Genomic DNA, 13,902 nt, shown 5'->3' with positions numbered 1-13,902 from the left:
ACACAAAAAATCAGATTTTTTAATGAAGTATTTTTACTTATATTTGTCCGTGAAAATATTCTTTTTTAACTAGTCTGAGTGTAAAGTGGTTTTCATTTTAAGATTGAAAATACTTTTCTTTGTTTCAAAAATCTTGAATTTCATTTGCACAACCTCTGAAACCACCTAAATACATATATACCATTTTTTTTCAATAAAACATTATATTTTACCTGTTATTACATTTATTATTTGATTCTTCAGCCTGTAGATAACTCACTACAATGAAAAGAAAAATTTTTAAATCAGAAATATAATGAGTAGCTGTTTCCTTTTCCTTATTATTGATCATGAAGGGTCAATGTTCTTTCCCTGACAGTTTGAACTGTTAAACATATCCTCATATATTTTCTGTGTTTATTTTGTTTGTCTCCTACAACACTTTCAACAGGAATTTCCCAAGGTAATAAAATTGCAATTAAGATGTGTTAAAAACATTTATTATATGGTTCAGAGTTGGGCTGATCCAATAAACATTGTAGGTTCTGAGTCCGGCTTATACAATTACATAGCAGGTGTTTCAGTACTACTAGTCACCCATTTGATGTGTGTGGAATTTTGCAGCATAAGTATATAAAGGTTTTATTTGGGCACATTCTTATAAATGATATTACCCTCTCTCACTTTCACCACACTTATTTCCCAACCAATAGAAACTGAGGTTCCACTACCATCTACTACACCATTTTAGTTTTGGTTTCGAAACTCTTCTTTTACAAGTATTTTGCATTCATCAGACTGGTGATTGGAGTGCCTGCTTTTGGTAGTTACTTCAAAGTAAGGAATCATAATTTTTAGTACATATACATCTGTTCAATAATTTCAATATATATTAGTTGATAAAATCCAGTGTAGTTGTTTCTGTATATTAGCACATCATGTGCTCCTTCTGAAATCTGTGATACACATCACACTCATAGATTACATATATACCCATGTAAAACAAATATACACATCAGAGAATACACTATATATATATATATGTAATAATACATGTAATATACATTTAATGTTTTTTTTCTTCTATAAATTGGCACATTAAAAATAAAGCAAAAGAGCTAAGGAAAAAAAAAAAACTCAGTGAAGAAGAAATACAGTTTCTTCTAAATGTGTCCTTCTCGTCTGATGAAGAAGGCATTCTGTCAGAGGAGTCTGATATTTATGAAGTTTCAGCTAATGTATCAATGCCTCTGACAGAATCTCTGTATAAAACCAGATGGCAACCAAATCTAAAACCAGCTCTTCTTGATTCTATCTTATGGACAGATCAAGAAATAGTTGGTGAAAGATCTTCATCAGATGAGGATGTGGAATCACCCAGGTCAGGTACATCAAGGCAACCTACACCATCATCACCACAGAGAAGAGGCAGGACAAAGAGGAAAGGGGTAGAGCTATAGTATCTACTAGTACAGCTCCTTCCCAGCAAGAGAGGACTCTAACCTGCAGTGACACTTGGACCTGGGTACACATCACCAAAGAAGTACCTATCCAAGTACTTCCATTCAGTAGAGCCCTCTCCTTCTTTTTCTGACTATTGGTCTACTTATCTTCCTTTCCATAATCCTTGGTTTACTAACATCTTCTCTAGAGACAGGTTTTTAGCTATCCATACTAACTTACACTTCAAGAACAACACTAATGTTCTTCTTAGAACTGACCCTAATTATGACAAACTTTTTAAGGTTAGACCTGTCATAGACTGTCTACTAAAATCTTTATCTTTACACTACTCTCCTAACAAGGAACTAACCATTGACAAACAGATGTTGGGTATAAAATGTCAAATTGGTTTTCTTCAGTACATGCCCAAGAAACATATCAAGTGGGGGTATCAAGTTATGGGTCCTGGCAGAAGCTGAGTGGATACTGTCTGAAATTTAAAATCTACACATGCAAATAGGGACGAATGCCAGCTAAAGGTTTAGCAGACAATGTTGTGGTGGAACTGATAGACAAATAAAACAGACTAGGACAATGGGTTTTCATAGACAACTTTTACACTTCCTCTCATTTATTAGACAAACTACTGACTATGGGAACCTGTGCTTGTGGGACATGCAGAAAAGATGGACTATATTTCCTGCAGGAACTTGTTTCTACAAACCTACAGAGAGGTGAAGCACATTTTCATAAATGTGGAACTCCGACAGCTGTAAAGTGGACTGACAAACGAGACGTTTACGCACTTTCAACTTTACACTCTAGTACTGTGACAAGAAGAGGGAGGAAAATTGTGGTTACAAAACCTCAGTTAATTGTGGACTACAATAAGTTTATGGGAGGAGTGGACCTAAATGACCGACACTTAAGTTACTACTCTACTACACGAAGGACAATAAAAATGGTATATAAACTGTTTTTTCAAATTTTGGACTTGTAAATGCTCATATTTTGTACAAACAACAGACCAACCAGCCGGCATTATCCCAGAAGGCCTTCAGAATGGACCTGGTCACAGCTCTTGTTGAGCCTCTACTTCAAAACAGACTAGGTCCTTCTGGTATACCACTCTCTAGAACTGTACAGGACTCACCACCTCTGAGACTTACTCTTGGCAGGCACTTCCCAACAACTGTTGATAGAAGTCACAGAAAGTGATGCAGACTGTACCTCCCAAAAAATAAAGTAACAATCAAATGTAAACTATGTAATGAATTTATCTGTATTAAACATTTTGAAGAGTATCACACTAGTGTTACTCTTAAAAGAAGTCAATACTATGTATAAGGTAAAAGTCTGCTCTTTTCCTGTGTAAACAGTTTTTGTTTTGTTTAAATATTTTTGTAAAGTTTTTATTTTAGTATTGATACACTTATATGTACAATAGTGATGCTCCCTTTCATGTGTCAAAATCAGTGTATAATGTTATACTGTATATGCTATCATAAGTATGGCTTTTGCAGTTTTCTAAAATGTTTGTAATAAAATATGTATCTATAAATTTCCATTCATTCATACAGCTTTTTCTTTGCACAACTTCATGTGTTTGTTTTTGATTCATGCAATTTGTATGTACATTATTCCTTTTAGGCATGTATAAACATTTGTGCATAATATTATTTCCCGATAGTTGTCAATTATTTTACCTTTCTAAATGTTATGAATAAACTTGTATAAAATTATCAAGTTTCTAATGTTGTATAATTGGGTTTTAACTTATCTCAGTTTAAACACTTAGAATAAAACAAATTCAGGAGGCCTAGCTATGTATTGGCCTACAAAATACAAATTTAACAATAATACGAGTATACTGAAAATTACAGTGATATTTCGGCTTAAATTTTAGTTACATTTCTTGAAACATAGAAAGAAAATGGGAAATAGACTGACAAACAAAGAGTACATAACTGTGTTATCAAATGTTGCGCTCGTGCATCGAACTTGCTAAGCCTTGACGTAAGCCTCGTTTATTCTTCTGGGTGGAGGGAGTAGATATACTAATCTTTTGGGCTTCAAATATGAATTTTTGAAGACCAAAGAGTTATCAAATTACTGTACTAGTACACTCAAAATCCCTGTAATTTAGTCGGGTCTCTAAATAAACTGTATGTTGGTTGAAAAAAAAATCCCATTCCTGTTCAGAGCTACGACTAAATCATCACACTTCAATGGTTTTGGCAAAATTAATTATTATTTTCTCCTTCAAGCTATTTATAAACAACTGTCAGAGTTACACAGGGGTGAAAATATTCTTCCTATTGGTTATAAGCAGTAGCTAATTAGTAGTAGGTGGGACTAGATAAGAGCTTTCAAAAGACTGATGCAGTGGGAGGAGCCACTCTTGTAGACTGATATCTCAGTAAATCATAGAGGAGGGAAGCTCTTATTTTATGTTTAACTTGTTTATATTTCAAATTTGAGTTTCTAATTCATTAGCTACATCTACATGTTGTATGGTGGGCATAATAAAATGGCAACTGAACAATAAGACAACTGGACATGTTATGTGATAAACAAAATCAATATTTAAAATTTTTTTCTTTACATTTCCTTTTAAATTAAGAAATTAAAAAATTATATAATATCAAAATTTAAATTATAAACTATGTTTTGATGCCAATTTCATTGATGTAAGTAGTAAAAATGTTGTTTAATAAAATTTTGAAAATAAAGCTCCAAAATGTCGTGACATGTGCATTTTAACCTACCCGGGATTAACATATGGTTATTCTAAGATTCATGTTTTCAATAGATTAATAGAGTCTATATTCATTGTAAAATAGATTATAAATTAAATGTTCAACAGTAATGTTTGTACATACATTGAATATGTTGCATTAATATTATTTTGTAGCCTCATCATGTTGTTATAGTCCATGTCTTCGCATCTGATCATGTTCTATTTGATGACAGAGCATCTTGATAAAAGCAAGCAGCACAGATTCCATTGCAAAAGGCTCCATTTTAGTTCTTGTAATGTCGAAAGCATACCATACCTACTTGCAAGCTTTCCATAACCCATTTAGTGTACAAGAACAACACTTTTCCAGAACCTGTTCCAATCAGGCTGATCACACAAAAATCTATAGGCACTACATTTGGTGACTTGACTGGTACATCTTTCTATGTAATATCTGTTTTACTCTCCAACTGCTTGAGGGATAGGATAGTTGGACAGATGTGTCTTAGAAACAACCTATGTATATCAGAATTATGTCATTTTCCCAAATGAAGGTCTTTCTTGATTATGCTGTATACTATTGCCTGGAGTATCTGGATGGCTTTTGCCACTGACCTTCCTGTTGTGGATATTCACCTTATATAAGATACTACAATTTGCTTATGATGGCTAGGGTACAAATTGTTGTAAATCTCTTTCCAATTGGTCCTGCTGTCCTACACTGATCTTTATTCCTTTGTTTTCCAAAACCATTAAGAATAATGGACAGAAATCAATCAGTTAGAATAATTTCAAAAAGGTTACACCTTGTTTCCCTGGCTGTATGAGGAGTTGACCCATCCTGCTAGAACCACTGTGTTCTCATGTGAATATTTTCATTTCTTCACTTAAACTGTTTGCATAGTTCAGGAAGGTAAAATTCTTCCATCATCTGATGACAGTTGACCTGGCTAACAATGACTAATTTCTCTTTGTGAGGATGTGGAATGGTCTCCATATTCACCTGATTTGTCCCCCTCAAGATGTCTTTTTTATGGGATTATTTAAAAGATTTTATGCTAACCCTAGCCTCGGACTATTAATGAGCTCAAAGACAATATCCATCGGGATTCAGAATATCCTCCTACAAACATTCCCTGAAGTGATGAACAATATGCAAGTCTGAATACAGACTATTATCAGTAAACATGGAGTCTACATGTGGTGTGAAAAGGGATTATGAGAACATATACTTTCACCATTTGTCTTTAAGTAAATGTATTCTTTATCTGGTAATCACCAGATTTTGTACTTTTTTTGGGCCTCATTAAAATGTGTACTTTTTTTGAGGTATTGTAAAAGAATGGTAGAAAGAGAAGAAAATTGGGAGATGCTCAGATAAGACAAATATTAAAAGATTAAACAAATGTGTGTATGTGGAAATTTATAGGAAATGAGGACAAAACTTAATAGAGTTAAACTGTGGTTGAGCAGCATCTTCCTATTCCAGAAGATATAGCAGTGGTTAGTGATTAAGGATGATGTAACGATGTACAGTTACTGATTTAATGAAAACCAGCCTGTATTCCTGTTACACTGCACAATGTTAAAGTTTTCTTCAGTTTCAAATAATACATCAATTAGAAGTGAACAATGATAACCACATGTATTTGAATATTAAAAAAGATGTTAAGCACAGAAATATAGAAATTACAGAGGTGTAAGCTCAATCTCTTTATGTTCAGTCTTAAAGTAGAATTAACCCAGACTGCTGATTTGTTGCAGTTGAATGCGAGTGTGCTGTATACATTGTACAGGTTGCAAAAATTCCACATGCATTTAAAGCAGCCATTGTCAAAAGGTTAATAATATTAATTGCATAAACATATAGTCTTATATAAATTCTAGGTTATGTGTTACCACATCCCATAAACAGTGCTAATTTCTATGGACTGACAATCTGTTTGTCATTAAATATCTCCATACAAAAAGGTTTAGAAGAAACACAACAAGTACCCAACAGAGATATATTACAGCCACACAACTTTTTTAGGTCTAAGTATGAGATCAGATTCATTATTGTGCATTTATCCTAGTTACACAATATAGTGTTGCAAAACATTGCAAACTGTTGTAAGGTACTCTTAACTTTGCAAAAAATACTTCATGACTGACTACATGAAAATATACAGATAATATACATATATATATATGTAAAGCAAATAATTTTTTTTATTAAAGTGACCAACAGTTTGAGAAAGTTTAAGGTTGTTGTGATCTACCTTATAGCTGTCATTTCTGCTGTCTTGACATGTTGAACCCTATATATCATTTAACATAACATTTATATTTTATTAATGTAACCTATGGTGTTTTCATTGTCAACTAGGGTTTCACAAGATAAAAAAATAAAAATTCATATCAACCATACATGAACTTTTGAAGTAGAGATAGAATTAAGACACAAAAACCTAAGACCTTCAGTATTAGATATCATACTGATGTTACTTTTCACAATCACTATTATTTATGCTAGTAACTTTGGTCAAATGCAGTAATAAGTGTAGTACTAGAAGTGTTACATTTGAAGGTATATAGAAGCCCATGGTGGGAACATAATTCTTATTGACATGCAACAATTTTATAGAGTAAAATAAAAAACAGAGGTTGATTTTAGAGATGAATATCATATATTTTTAATATTTCTATACTTGCTGATGATACTAAAATGTTGTAAAGTGGTTACTTGATATACTATAATTATGGGTATAGCTGATTCTGTCAATTCTTGTCTAATGCATACAGACCTTCATAGCCTCAGTGAATGGGTCAAAATGTATAAAATCAGTTAATAATTCAGAGGGTAAAATTATGCATTTGGAAAGGATTTGTTTCTTATTTGAGAGGAACACATTTGTTGTGGAAAGAAAAACAGAAGTTTGATTGTCAGTAAAACCTTCAGTGCATATAGCTGTGGTGAAAACAGCAGTCCTTGATTCTATTTATAGGTATTTCATATTCAAGAACAAGAAGATTAATGTGGTTTTCCTGAAAACTGATCAGGCCTAATTTGGAGCATATTCTACAATTTTAGTACCTTTACTAGAAAATTATCAATTTGTTGGAAAGAGTGCAAAGACAGCCTAATAAAAAAGCACCTGGTTTCTACAAGGGAAGGCTATCTGGAGTAAGTACGACTTAAATTTAGCTGTTACAAATTGTTAGTAGTTTGGCCAATCTTTGTACAACTTAATTGATGAAATGGAAAAGAGTTGGAAATACTAAGTTGAATAGTAGGGATAATATATTATGCTTTGAAAATATCCATTTAAAGTTGTTCTTCAATAGAATTTTTTTTGTTGTTGGTTAGTTATAAATATAACTTGTAGAATGGTCTGTTTGATGTGTTATGTAATTAGTTTGAATTCTAAGTATGAAGAGTAATATTTTGAATAAATAGCTTTTGTTTCTTTGCCTTTTTTCAGGTTCTTATATTTCCTTTACAACCAAACCTTTTAAAATTGCCATGCCTCAGGTACACCATAATTGCTAAAATCCTTTGGAATATGAAAAAACATTTCAAGTTGCAACAGATTTCAAGCATTTTGTTACAGTATCTGATTGTACTTTACAGTAATTAGACTAATGTATAATATGACTGTACAGGTTTAAATCGTTCTACATATAATTAGTAGCTTATCTAAAAACACCCACATAAAACTACCTTTTTACACTGATGAATTTCTTTATCTGCTCCTTTTATAACAAGGTTGCAATCACATATACTACATTAAGCATCAATAGTTTTTTCTCATAAAAAGAATTAATTTCTGTACAAATGTTTAAAAACACATTTACTTTGAAATATTATTCTTTAAATTTCCCTTAGTTAATCTATAATGGACATTTCAAGTTAGAAATGTGTAAAAAGTGAATAAAAAGCCTCATTGTTCTATCAGTTTAGACAATTTACAGTAAAGAATTCAAAGTCAATAAAAATTTACTTTCATTAAAACTAATGTTTCATATACGTTGTTAACTGTGTCACATTCATACACATGATAAATTCTAAATACCCATGAAGGAATTTTTGTCTTATTTGAGAGGGAGTCTAATCTACAATGAGATTTTATATTCAATCCACGTCCATTGCTTGTAAGACCAACTTTAATGAATATTCAACTCGATTGGGAACCAATCATTTTCTTTTTCTGCTTAGTATCACAGCATTAAATACTCTTTACTGCTGCGAGTCATAATAAAACATTCAACAAGTCCAACTAATTTTTGGTGGCATATATATTACTTAAAAAGGTAATGGCACCTTTTTATCTGGTACACAACTGAAATGTTTTATTTTTACACTTGACTTTGTTTTCTTTAGTATTCTAGAATGCACTTTTTCAGGCCAGAAATTTAAGAGGATTCTTCTCAACTTTAATTTTCTGTTCCTAACCTTAACGATATAGCATTTTGTTACAATCAAAGGTAGGGAAAATTTTTAAAGCACCTTTTTGAACTCACAATACAATGGCATCTTTAAAAGGCTCAATATTTTTGATAACTTTCATTTTGCTATTTAGCATCAATAACTTACAGTCTCCAATAGCTTTGTCAATTTTTCAAACTTTTTCTTTGAAAATATTCCAGCATAGTTCACTTTACAACTAAAAAATCACTTTCTTGAACTTTATCAATATTGTTGTTATTTAAAATTATTCACTGAGAAATAAATATTTTTATTTCATTTGAAAAGATAAAAGTAACAGATTTTAAAGTTTTCTCAATTTTAGGTAATTGGGTATTTTTGTTTAAATTGGTTTCTACAAATAAAGAACTAGCAAGTTTAGAACAATTGACACTGAATGCGTGAGAATTCTGAAAATGCACTTTTAAATTTAATAGGGTTAAATATCCTTCTATAAATTACTGAATATATTTTATTTTTACCTCCAAGGCAAATTGCAAAAAAACAACAAAAAAACTATGTACTGTACATATTCAAAAATACAGTTTTCAGATTAAAATCTTACCTCATTGCTTTTGCAAATGTCACACACCCAATCTTCAGATGGAACTTCTTCTAATGGGGGGTCAATACAGGCAAGATGATATACAGCAGGGCAGTTCTCACAACACAAGAGATCACCAAGTTTATGACAGACTCTACAGTGATCATCATGTCTAATCAATCCTTCGCTTGTAATTTCTTCTTTTGCTTGATATGTTGTAAGAAACTGGTCACACAAAAATTGCAGCACTCTAAGTTTGTTAGAAACATTGGTGAAAGGGTATTCACAATTTTGAAAGATATCAAGCACATATCTATACTCTTCATCACTTTGGAGATACATTCGAAGAACCTCTGGCCATGTCATACCATCAATTATATAGAAATGAATGTTCATACTATCACGTTGGTCCTGAGGACCAAACATTGTGCTTGTGGCTTCTTCTTCACGTAAAATTGCCTTCAAAAGCATGATGTGAATGTCTGATATTAGTGCACTTTGTTCATCTGACATTAAAGCTGCACAAAAGTCTTCAAATCGAAAACCAGTAAGCCGTAAGATATTCCTAAAATGTCGTAAAACCTCATACACTCCCAAACCTGACATCAAATGTTCATTTGGAAGTAACAGATCTTCGGATGATTTTGGAAGTTCCAGAGGTGGCTTTTCACGTTCTTGAAGAAAAACTGGACTTCGAGGTCTGCGTACCCACTTTCGTTTAACTGGTGTACTAGAAATTGTACTAAAACTACTTTGTGAGAGTACACTTTGATTGTCAGATTCATATGATTCATCTGATTCAACAGCTTCTATTTCATCTTTTTCATATTCACTTTCACTAGACAACATACCAAAATCTGAGTCACCATCATAATCATCATCCATTACAGTCTTCAAAAAAGTTATGACTTCTTTCAGCAGCTTTTTCACGTAAACGACTTTTATAACGCACGTGGGCTCCAGACGAACTGTTTTCATCGGTTCGGTCTGAAATTGAAAGGCGCGAATTTGGACCGCCTGACCCTGCATATAAATATCTTGGCTTTTTCTGCGTTCGTCTTGAAAGACTAACACTTTTGGGTGGTCTCCCACGTCCTCTTCTTCCTCTTCCAGACATTCTTAGTAGTTTAAAAGCTTACAAAGTAAAATCTAATTACTTTAATCTACACGATGTTACGTGATGTTTACTTCTGACACCTGATTTGCTCTAAAACTATCCATCTTGAAAAACTTCAGAAGCCGCCATTTTCGCCATGCTTGATCACGTGACTAAATTGCTGACAACGACGATAAAACATTAACAAGTTCAATTATATGAATTTAATCAGTAATTGCTCAGATGTTAAACTAAAAGAAAATTTCAAATGAATATATATTAATCATTAAAATATCTTACCAAGAGCATAAACTACAAATTCAGCAAAGCTCTATGGAACTCGACTCACGCTAAACTGGAATAAGAAGAGGTAATGCCGTCGTCAACATTCATTTACTAAGGTTCTTGCTGATTGGTCACTTTCTCTCGCCGCCATAACGGTATCCAAATTATTCTGTCGGGAAACATTGTCTTTATCAGTTGATAAACGATGTTACATTAATAACATATTAACATTTGTACCTGACAAAAATCCTTGCACCTCATATAAAAGTGTCTCTTCTCATTCTTATGTAATTGAATTGAACGTTCTCGACACATAAAGTTGACGATCCTACCAATAAAAATACGTGACTCACAGCTTTCACAAAAATTATTTTGTTATCCCATGCGTTTGCGCATAAGTTAGGTCTCTGTGTAATGCGTGTGCGCATGATGGCGGTCAATGGTCCATGTGGCATATATTCGTTAAACTAGTCAGTGTACGATCATAGATTTTAAAGTAATCATCTTGTAAGTCTATTTACAATAGCTCATGAACATACAATGAGCGTGAACTTGAATAGTTATCTAAATATTAATTCATGTTGAATTTTATTATTTATTTGGTGTGTGAAAAACGTTGAGAGAGGGAGTCGCACGAGCTTTAGATAAATGATTTTATCCATGATGGAAACGGTAGAAAGAGACATCGGTAATAGAACAAGATTTGAATTTAGTAATTTTTTAAATATGTTACGCATAGTATCCTGTATATATATATATATACTTTGCTAACGTATTTGTCTGATATATTTAAGTCGTAAAAATAAAAAAAATCTGAGACATTTGGAAAAAACCCTCGCACGTGCTTATGGGACAAATAAGAGTTCAAAAATCGAAACTGCTTTTTAACCACATGCTCAGGCAGTTCTGATTCGGCTCTGATTTATTCGGCCTTCTTATAAGTTTATCACGTATATACCAGAACTTAGTCTTCTAAACTTTGACCTAATGGCACAAAACTTACATTTCACCTTACTAATCATTGAAAATTATTAATTTTATGGCCACTGTATTTATATTATGTTTATGAAAATGTATAAATAATAAAGTTTATTTTAAATTTGTGGTTTCATAGCAATAACTATTGAACTGGAGGGCTGTGATACAGATTTGTATATTATTAACACGTCTCTCTTATATTGAAATCAAAATAAATAACTTTAATAATACACATAAATATTAGGTTTTTGCTGTTCGTGTGTATTCTAAAGTGACAGGAAAATATGGTGAGTCAACCTGAAAGCCGTAGAGAATATTTAGAGAAACAAATTTGTTCTTAACTTGGATAACATTTTTAACATGTAATGTTTATTTCACTATGGTGAGCTTACTTCTCATCTCAGAAATCAGATTTGTAGTTCACAAATTCTTTAAAATTAAACTTATACATAGAGGATTAGTACGTTATAATAAAACGATTTTCACTACAGTGTTATAGCCCATGTAACAGCGTTCTCTATCTGACGATTGTGTGTTCTGACAGTAGCCCTGTACTCTAGTCTCACTAGCAAAGGCCCGTCGTAAGGCTATCATGTACCAAGCACACTCCGCCTCTATGCTTTCCACAATTTAGCTAGTATACGAGAACAACGGTTTCTCAACACCCGCTTCAACAATCCGATCGCACAAAAATCCATAGGTGCTGCGTTCCGTAACTTTTCCGGTATATCTACGTAACAAATAGCATGAATATCCTTTTCATTCTCCAACTGCTTGATGCAGGCAATAGTTAAATAGATATGTCTTTGAAGCAGCTTGTGTACATAGAATTTGAGTCACTTTTATAGACGGAAATCCTATTTGATTATAGTTACATACTATTGCTTTGGAAACATGGACAGTTTTTGCCACTGATATCTTTGCTTGTCGATTCTCATCTGTTAGAGGATGCCACTCTTCATTTACCACTGCTGGAGTAGGACTTGTTCCAAGTTTCTATCCAGGTGGTCGGGGTTCTCTAAGTTGATCCATTTTTCCCTGAGTTTTCAATGACATTAAGTACAAAGGATATTCCCGTCTCGAAAATTACAAATCCACGATCTAAACACAGGATAATGAGGGCACGTGAAAGATGACATATATTTTCTTCCAATATCAAACGCTGGTATGTTAACTATTTAAGGGTCTATCAGTGTATTGTTAAATATTCCATGAAAATGTTTTTTATTTATTTACTTTAACCGAAGATGCTGATGAAATAAACAACAACAACTTGATTATGCTGACATTATTATATAAATAGAAGTGAATCTGTTTGAAAGTGAAAAAAGTTAAAGATTAATTTTGTATAACACAAAAAAATTGCCATTTACAGAAAGAAATGTTTGTTTAATTACATTTTATGTGAGTTTAAAATGTAAGCTAAATTAGTTTTGCTAAGTTCTGAAGAGCCATATGTAGTAACTTATTGTTAATTAATGTTTAAGAATAATTCGGTAATTTCAAATAACATTTGTTTGTCATTAAGCACAATAGAATATCCGTGTCCTTCCCACCGTGGGCATCGAGACCCAAATTTTAGCATTGTAAGCTTAATACATACCACTGAGCTAACGAGGATTTGATTATTCGTTATGTTCAAATTAATGTATCTGTTCTTATCGGTTTATAGAGTGCTTAGATATAATTACCCTTCATATTATTAAAATGAGTTTTATTGCAAATTTGTTGCTAATTTGGGATCCTTGAATCAAAGGAGTTCTACATTATCATTGCAATAATGTTTATACTGAGATGGCAACATATTATTGCGACAGCGAGGTCACGTGACTAGTATCACGCCACTTCTTTCTCGAACCTTCATGAATTGTCGGGAGATTACTAGATTGGGGGTAGACTGGTATATATAAGATGGTCACAACGTGACGGGACAATGTGTAGGTAATGAGCAATTGAACTGCAGTCAGAGAGTGTGTAATTGAGTATTGTCGAGCACGAGCACGTGAGACGTTCTAGCGTTTGTTATAGAACGACTGTTGAAATTAAGTGTATCAGTAAAGTTGTATTCGGAAAGAATAAACCAGTTTTATTTAAGAAAGGACTTGTGTCGCTAAAGTTTCGTCGGAACGAAGTTACGGAAAATTAAGTAACGAACGGAGACGTGACAAACTGGTGTCAGAAAGTGGGATATAGATAAGAAAAAAAAGAAGAAAAAGAGAAGATGGAAACGAGAAGCGGCAAATCAAACTACAGCTTAGCAGATTTGATGGCAGCAATACAAGAACAGCAAAAGAAACTAGAAGAACGAGAAAGTAAACAAGAAGAGAGACAACAGCAGTTGCAAAAAAACCTGCAACAGTGGCAGCTCGTACAAGAAAATAAACAAGACA

The 13,902-nt window shown here is 32.8% G+C and overlaps 1 protein-coding gene across 1 annotated transcript in view; it reads right to left on the bottom strand.

Moving 5' to 3' along the window:
• The window catches only part of LOC106463765 (nucleosome-remodeling factor subunit BPTF-like), a 100,151-nt gene extending 89,269 nt beyond the window's left edge, over positions 1 to 10,882 (bottom strand). Inside the window, 2 exon segments of the mRNA XM_022391357.1 lie at positions 9,175 to 10,071; positions 10,073 to 10,882. Coding sequence (XP_022247065.1) covers positions 9,175 to 10,071; positions 10,073 to 10,270 — 1,095 coding nt within the window. The 5' untranslated portion in view covers positions 10,271 to 10,882.
• Between the last annotated feature and the right edge of the window lie 3,020 nt (positions 10,883 to 13,902).

The sequence above is a fragment of the Limulus polyphemus genome, unplaced genomic scaffold (assembly GCF_000517525.1).
Source record: "Limulus polyphemus unplaced genomic scaffold, Limulus_polyphemus-2.1.2 Scaffold1477, whole genome shotgun sequence".
NCBI classification, from domain to species: domain Eukaryota; kingdom Metazoa; phylum Arthropoda; class Merostomata; order Xiphosura; family Limulidae; genus Limulus; species Limulus polyphemus.
This window is presented reverse-complemented; position numbering and strand designations above follow the sequence as displayed.